Here is an 8,469-nt window from a genome sequence, read left to right as displayed (position 1 = left end):
ATAATGAAAGCTTACCTTGTTAACAAAGGAGGCTATTTTAAAACAAATTAGTTCCCATTTGGCTATGGTTTATATTTGATGAGTAATGGGTTAACCATCCCCTCCCAGTGTAATACGAAATCAAAGTATCTTTCATTCACAAATGTATGTCATGCTTTTGCCGATGGGAGTTTTTCTGCATTTAAAACATAAGCATTCTGCTGGAAGTGAGGAAAGCTCCCCCGGATTGGCTGAAGCTGAAAAAGATCTTCTTGTAGATTATTCAATATATTTATGGCTAATAAGTGATTAGAACAGGGAATGTCCTGATTTACAGCTCAAGCTCCTGGCTTCTAAGCTATCTCCCTTTCAGTACAATTAGTAAATATTCTTATTAGCTAACAGATTAATGATAGCTAATGGGGGAGGGGATGCTAGTGGTGTATTTATACACAGCTGCTAATATATCACTTCCGCAGTTCTATGCTGTGCAGCTATGACACGTCTGATGTTTCAAGTTATATAGTTTTGTGGGACATGAAAACTGAACATTTTTTTAAAAATATCACTGCAGTGGCTTCTCTTGAACCCACCATCAACATCTGCAAAATGGAGGTTGTGTCAGCAGAAGTGAACAGCTTGCTCCCCGAGGAGATCATGGACACAGGTATAACACTGGAGGAAGATGAGAGCATCCAAGCTGTAATTGTGGGTGACCCTATTCCTATGGAAACAGAACTGGAGGGAATAGCAAACGTAAGCTCTGCTGATGATCCTACTGCTACTAGTACGTCATCAATCACTACGGAATCTGTCGCATTGCCCAGCAATTGTGTTAGCCACGTTACCGGCAATTCTGCCTTCGTAAAATCTGACGCCAGTGTGACCGCCCAACCTTCTTTTCAAAGCGGCCTCCAAAAACTAGGCACCCAGACTCCAGTCTCTCTATCAGCCAATCAAATCATTCTTAACAAAGCCACGGACTTGAAAATTAGTAAACAGGCCATAAAGCAGGAAGGTCAAAAACTCATAGTAACAACTCTGGGCAAGCCCGGACAGCCGATTGTCTTGGCGCTACCCCACAGCCAGCTGTCACAGTCTCAGAAGACCACATCGCAAGTACAAGCAAGTGACTCCAAAGTTCCAACACAGCAATTCAAGGTGGTCACAATTGGAGGAAGGTCGGAGGTGAAACCCATCATTGGTGTGTCGACCTTGACTCCAGGGTGCCAGCTGGTAAACGCCACAAACCAGTCATCCGTACTGCAGACCCAGCAGCTAAAAGCGGTGCAGGTAAGAAAAGATTTCTGACAGTTATTCCCTTTGCAATAAAATGAATGTACGATTGAGAATTCCCTTTGGTGGCAGCCAGTAGGTGTGGAGGACAGCTGGCCAGGTAAAAGAATCCCAATAAATCTATAAAAAGCACGTTTTAGAGCAGTGGTGGCGAACCTATGGCACGGGTGCCAGAGGCGGCACTCAGAGCCCTCTCTGTGGGCACGCGCGCCGTCGCCCCAGTCCTAGGCCTTCAGCTGGGTTTTATAAAACCTTTTCGCTTTAGGCCTCTGCCGCCGTGCGCAAAAAAAAAAAAAAGGTTCAATCAATCAGTCAATTTCAACTTCTCGTGGGGAAAAAAAGATCTTACAAAGTTGGAATTGATTGATTGAACTTTTTAGTCCCACCCAGTCTGCGATTACCACCGTAGCCACGCCCAGCCAATGGGCCACACCCACCCAATGGCCACACTCACCCGGCACCCGACGATGCATAAGTGGGTTTTGGGTTGCAGTTTGGGCACTCAGTCTCTAAAAGGTTCACCATCACTGTTTTAGAGCAAGGATGTTAAAAGGCAGTAGAGATGATGAGTAATCTATATAAATAAAAATGTAAATGTTCGTTTGTTCAAAATCTTAAATCTCCGAAAGTTCTTCACCGATTGCTTTGAAATTTTGACACAACGTTGCATTCGAATACGCGCGTGTTTTTATATACCTATATTATATATTTGTCACACCTGTGACAGGTAAAAACATGCTTTTTAAAAAAAACACAGCGCCATCTGTTGGACGTAAAAGCTTTCTCTTTTCTTTTTTTTCCATTTAACCAGACTGAGCCACAGCAACGCGTGGCCGGGAACAGCTAGTTTTAAATAATAAACTATCTGTCCACTGAGATGGGGTTGTAGCAGCACATATCAGAAAGTGCTTCCCCCCAAATTACCAAACTTTAGAAAATTTACTTTTCCCCCGGGACTTGATTTTGGTGAGGCGGTGAGCCTCTTTCGGGATTTATCTGTTACTTTGAATATTTCCCTCTGGGACCTGTCCTATTCTTTTCTTATCATTTTGGCTTCTATAGTTTTTAATGTGGCATGCGATTCAGAGTCTTAGTGTGTTGATCAGTTCCCCAAATTGATTGATCAGATGATTACTAAAAGTGGAAATCGGCAGTTTGAAGACCAGCCTTAAGACTGATCTTGTTCAGGTGCAGTGAAGAATGAAAGTACACACTGTGAAAAAAAAATGTGGAAAGGAATGGCAACTATGGTGTGCAAGCATATAAACATATGCAAAAATTTAAACCTCAGTTTAGCAGCGATTCGTGAGGGTAACTATAAACTCAAGAACTGTAAACCTTCATGTCCATGTCTGAAAAAATATTCCTTTGGTTTTGGCTTATTATGAAAAAGCAAAAAAAAAAAAAAAAAGTGGGTTAGTCTATATTTACAATTATCTTTTTTTAAAAAAACTTTTTCATAACAGGCCCAAACCAAAGGAATATTCTTCAGGCATAATAGGCATGAAGACTTATAGGTCTTGAGCTTATAGTTACGCCCATGAATAACTGCTAAACTGAGGTTTACATTTTTGCGTTACGTGTATGTGCTTGTACATACAGTTTTCATTCCTTTTCACATTTTCTTCACCCAATGTGTAATTTCAGCTTTTTTTTTTGCTTTAAATCTAGTTTGGGAAGATTCTTATTCATAATAAAAGTATATAAATGTAATAATCAAACCAATGTATGAATCTATTAACTGAGTCATTTTTTTTATTTGCCTCCCATCCCTCTATTACACTCCTAATCCACCCCATCCCACCCCCATCTGCATGTTCAGGTAGTCCTCGACTTAAAACAGTTCATTTAATGGCCACTGAAAGTTAGAACGGCACTGAAAAAAGTGACTTACGACCATTTTTCACACTTACGACCTTTGCGGCATCCCCATGATTGCGTGATCAAAATTCAGACGCTTGGCAACTGGTTCGTACTTACGACCGTCACTGTGTCCCAAGGTCATGTGATCCCCTTTTGCAATCTTTTGACAAGCAAAGTCAATGGGGAATCATGCTGTCAACTTATCGACTGCAGCAATTCACATAACAACTGTGGCAAAAAGGTCACAAAATGGGGCAAAATTCACTTCACAGCAGAAATGCTGGGCTCAACTGTGGTCGTAAATCGAGGACCATCTGTGCTTGTCCTACCCATGTAGCTTTCATGCGATAGGTTTGAACTGTTGTTTTACTTTGGGGGGGTGGGGGTTTGGGGTGGGGGTTTCAGTGGAGTTGGGTCAGGGGTGGTTCCCCCTTGCTTCTAAGTAGTTTGGGCTCACTTCTTAAGAAATGATGGGTCACTGGATTTCTCCTTGTTTTCCAGATTGCTAAGAAAGCCAGGACACCAACTTCAGCCCCATTGATAACGAAACTCATCATCACCAAACCAATCAATAGCAAGGCAGTTATGGGGCAGACAACTCAAGTATCACCAGTCATTGCAGGTTTATATCTGAATATATTTATTAATGGTTTGTTTATGTTGTGGCATTTGCCCAGTGAGTTACAGGTAAATGCAGTATAAAGTGACATTTGATGGATTTTGATTTCGTGGTGGATTCTCTGTCCTTTTTCACTCCTGGTTTCTTGAAATTTGTCGAAACAATTTTACCTACAGGCATTGGGAGAGCAGAGCATTAGGTTATGGGAAGCCCCGGAATGGCTTTCCTCAGTCTAGGTTCTTTCCAGATATTTAAGCTTCAACGCTGCAGAATATACCTGATGGGGGAAGTCTGGGAGTTGGTCCCTGCCTTTGGAGGGCACTGAGATTGGGGAAAACTACACTAGAAGAGATGCTGTTCAGGCATATAATGATAATGATAATAGTAGTAATAATAGTAAAAATAAAAGTTGGAAGGGACCTTGGAGGGCATCTAGTCCAACCCCCTGCTCAGGCAGGAAACCCTATACCATTTCAGACAAATGGCTGTCCAGTCTCTTCATAAAAACTTCCAGTGTTGGAGCATTCACCGCTTCTGGAGGCAGGTTGTTCCACTGGTTAATTGTTCTAACTGTCAGGAAGTTTCTCCTTAGTTCTAGGTTGCTTCTCTCCTTGATTAGTTTCCACCCGTTGCTTCTTGTCCTGCCTTCAGGCGCTTTGGAGAATAGGTTGACCCCCCTCTTGTTTCTGGCAGCCCCTGAGATATTGGAACACGGCTATCCTGTCCCCCCTCGTCCTTCTCTTCATTAAACTAGACATACCCAATTCCAGCAGCTTTTCCTCATATGCTTTGGCCTCCAGTCCCCTAATCATCTTTGTTGCTCTTCTCTGTACTCTTTCTAGAGTCTCAACATCTTTTTTACATCGTGGTGACCAAAACTGGATGCAGTATTCCAAGTGTGGCCTTAACCAAGGCATATATTCGGATGCTGGCTGGGAATTCGTGGAGTTGTCGTCCAAACACCTGGATGGTGTTACTTTGAGGAAAGTTGCTCTAGACTGCAGTGTTTCTCAACCTTGGGGTGAACTTCAACTCCCAGAATTCCCCAGCCAGCTAAGATGAGTTGAAGTCCATTCCTCTTAAAAGTCCCCAAGGTTGAGAAACCTTGCTCTAGAGCAGAGGTCCCCAACCTTTTGGGCACCAGGGACCGGTTCCTTGGAGAGAGGTTTTTTTCCTTGTACCAGAGGGTGCGTGATTTTGTATGCTGACTGCATCTCGCAGATGCTTGTCTGTGCGGACCGGTTGCTGGCATGCCACGGACCAGTACTGGCCCACAGACTGGGGTTTGGGGACCCCTGCTCTAGAGCATTACTCAGTGTAAAAGGGAGTCAGATTTGTAATGTCTTGATTTATTTTATGATTTAAAGAAAAAAAAATTCTAAGCACAGGTGCTTTGAATGCCAGCTATAAAAAGATTTGTTCTCCAGCCAAGTAGAAAGTATATAAAAGTTTAGCATCTTATCTTTAAAAGTTCAGATCTTGGACTGTTTATGTGGGAATCCGGGCAATCATCTTACCAAGTTCTAAATATAGAAAGCTTGCTAGTTTTATGAATATGTGATAAAGTGCAGGAATGCATTCTTGGTTGGCTTTGAATTATGCTGTCATTCCATCTGGAATTATTGACAAGTTTTGCAGCTAAGAAATCAGTATATATTGATTGTACATGTTATTTGAAGCATTACTGCCACATTTCAGCATACTTATTTTTGCATTAGAGCAAAAGATCAATCTTTTCTTAGGAAATTTTCAGTGCAACAATGTGTGGAATTATTTACTTTTTTCTTTTGTCCAAGGGAAAAAATAGTCATACAATCACTCTTAACAATCAAGGTTAATTGTTTCTCTTTCTTACTACTGAGGAAATATAGGGCAAACATTTGCAGATTCAATTACAAAATGTACATAGGAGAGGTGGGCTGCAGAAGAAAGGGAGTTAAATTCTGATATAAATTTATCTTGAATATTTTATTTATTAAATTTTGTATTTGTATACCACCCTCTCACCGTTTGGGGTGACTGGGCAACATTTGATCAGATTAATACAAATCTGATTTGTCTTTTAGGACGTTTAACAAATTCTTAAGATCATAATCAAAATTGCATCAGCATTTGGGATTATACTAAGATGCATTACTATAAAAATTGTACTTGTTCAAAAGAGAATAGTGGGGTTGTGTTTTTTTTAGCAATGTGGGTGATTCTCTACTTAGGCGAAAAAGTGTTTTCTTTTTAACTGCTGTTTGGGATGTCTGCTTACTTGGTGGCTTTTTAGGTAAAGACCCATTTTGTTTTTGATTGCCAAAGTATTGTTTTTTTTAAAAATAAATAAAGCAAGTAGGTAGGCTATTCAAGAAAGAGAGATAATTCAGTGAAGTATATAATATATTTTATAGTGCCACAAAATGATGATTGCAGGCAGTTTAAATTTAAATTGTATGTTTATTTTTAAAGTTAAGCGGTCTGCCTTAAAAACCAATTCCTGTAGTGCATGGAAAGGGTTTAATGCCTTTACCAGAAAATCTTGCGCTTTATCAGCTGGGAAGATGAATAAGATTATAACTCTCTCTGTTTTTCTACAGGTAGAGTTCTTACACAGACTGCTCCAGGGACACCCCCCAAAACTGTAACTATTTCAGAAAGCGGCGTTATTGGGACAACTTTAAGTTCCACAATACAGGAGGCCTCAAATAAGATTGCAATCTCTCCTTTGAAATCACCAAACAAGGTAAACTTATATTTCAATTGCTTTTATATTGCAGTGAATTGGTATTTTCCACTTAAACTAAGCTAGTGTGATTTTGAAATGGACTTTCTAAAGGGCTCTGACTGTTTTCAGCTATTTTAGAATCATCTGCTCTCCGGCATCGTTCTGCCATGGGAATATGTGCTAAAGGGAAGTTCACAACTCCTCCGAATAAAATTGAATATGGCAGAAAAGAGTATTTGTGTCGGTGAAGGAATGTAGATGCAGGTAGTCCTTGACCTAAAATAATTCATTTAGTGGCCATTCAAAGTTACAACGGCACTGAAAAAAAGTGACTCATGACTGTTTTTCTCACTTACGGCCGTTGCAGCATCCCCGGGGTCACGTGATCAAAATGCAGATGCTTGACCACATACTCAGATTTGTGACGGTTGCAGTGTCTCAGGATCGTGTGATCCCCTTTTGCGACCTTCTGACAAGCAAAGTCAATGGGGAAGACCCAGATTCACTTCACAACCACATTACTAACTTAACAAGTGCAGTGACTCACTTAACAAGAAAGACTGTAAAATGGGGCAAAGCTCATTGAGCAACCGTCTCGCTTAACGCCAGAAATTTTGGGCTCAGTTGTGGTCGTTAAGTCGAGGACTACCTGTACATTAATACAGCAGTGCAAACTCTGGATTTAACGGACTTGTAGTTGCCACTGCCCCTCCCTCCTTTCTTCTCTTCCCCTCTCCCTCCCCCCCTCCATAGTTGATTATAGGTTTACTTTTTTTCTCAAAATAGAGTAAAACAGCCCCACCGCATTTTGCTCATTTTGCCTCCCAATCCTACCCATATTGTGGAAAGTCTTGACCTCTTAACGCATTTGCAGTGATACACATTTTGAAGTTGGGATTCTGTACTTGTGTGACCCTGTTCAGCAGCTAACGGTGGTGTCGGTCGCCTCGCAGCCTCCAAGCTCCCCACAGAAAACAGTTGGTGTTCCTCTAAACGTAGCCCTGGGACAGCAGATTCTCACAGTGCAGCATTCAACGCCCTCTTCCCCGGGAAAGGCTGTATCTAACAGTACAACTGCTCAGGTACACACTGATTTGAGTCCCGTTCTGAGAGCCTGTTGATTGTGATTTGCAGCATTGCATAGCTTCAGGCACGAGTGATTGTCTCCTTTCTTTCTTTCTTTCTTTCTTTCTTTCTTTCTTTCTTTCTTTCTTTCTTTCTTTCTTTCTTTCTTTCTTTCTTTCTTTCTTTCTTGCTTTCTTGCTTTCTTTCTTTCTTTCCTTCCTTTCTTTCTTTCTTTTCTTTCTTTCTTTCTTTCTTTCTTTCTTTCTTTCTTGCTTGCTTTCTTTCTTTCTTGCTTTCTTTCCTTCCTTCCTTTCTTTCTTTCTTTCTTTCTTTCTTTCTTTCTTTCTTTCTTTCTTTCTTTCTTTCTTTCTTTCTTTCTTTCTTTCTTTCTTTCTTTCTTTCTTTCTTTCCTTTCTTGCTTGCTTGCTTGCTTGCTTGCTTGCTTGCTTGCTTGCTTGCTTGCTTGCTTGCTTGCTTTCTTTCTTGCTTGCTTGCTTGCTTGCTTGCTTGCTTGCTTGCTTGCTTGCTTGCTTGCTTGCTTGCTTGCTTTCATGCTTTCTTTCCTTCCTGTACAGGTATAGTATAGGGGGTACCTTGCTCAATAGTAGTAACTGTGAGAGGAACCTCGGAGTCCTAGTGGACAATCACTTAAATATGAGCCAGCCGTGTGCTGCAGCTGCCAAAAAGGCCAACACAGTGCTGGGCTGCATTAACAGAGGGATAGAATCAAGATCACACGAAGTGTTAATACCACTTTACAATGCCTTGGTAAGGCCACACTTGGAATCCTGCATCCAGTTTTGGTCACCACGATGTAAAAAAGATGTTGAGACTCTAGAAAGAGTACAGAGAAGAGCAACAAAGATGATTAGGGGACTGGAGGCTAAAACATATAAGGAACGGTTGCTGGAATTGGGTATGTCTAGTTTAACGAAGA

General features: G+C 41.1%; 1 protein-coding gene across 3 annotated transcripts in view; it reads left to right on the top strand.

Moving 5' to 3' along the window:
- Positions 1 to 588: 588 nt before the first annotated feature.
- LIN54 (lin-54 DREAM MuvB core complex component) overlaps positions 589 to 8,469 on the top strand; it is a 22,270-nt gene continuing 14,389 nt past the window's right edge. Inside the window, exons 1-3 of one of the 3 annotated variants that reach the window (XM_015832388.1) lie at positions 589 to 609; positions 3,640 to 3,760; positions 6,340 to 6,485. In XM_015832388.1, coding sequence (XP_015687874.1) covers positions 589 to 609; positions 3,640 to 3,760; positions 6,340 to 6,485 — 288 coding nt within the window. Of the gene's footprint in view, positions 1,273 to 3,639; positions 3,761 to 6,339; positions 6,486 to 8,469 lie in introns of all 3 variants that reach the window. The other 2 variants (XM_015832386.1, XM_015832387.1) reach the window with 2 other exon arrangements.

The sequence above is a fragment of the Protobothrops mucrosquamatus genome, unplaced genomic scaffold (assembly GCF_001527695.2).
Source record: "Protobothrops mucrosquamatus isolate PMUCROS unplaced genomic scaffold, P.Mucros_1.0 scaffold3, whole genome shotgun sequence".
NCBI lineage: Eukaryota > Metazoa > Chordata > Lepidosauria > Squamata > Viperidae > Protobothrops > Protobothrops mucrosquamatus.
The sequence above is the reverse complement of the archived record's forward strand: the minus strand, read 5'-3'. Positions and strand labels throughout refer to the sequence as shown.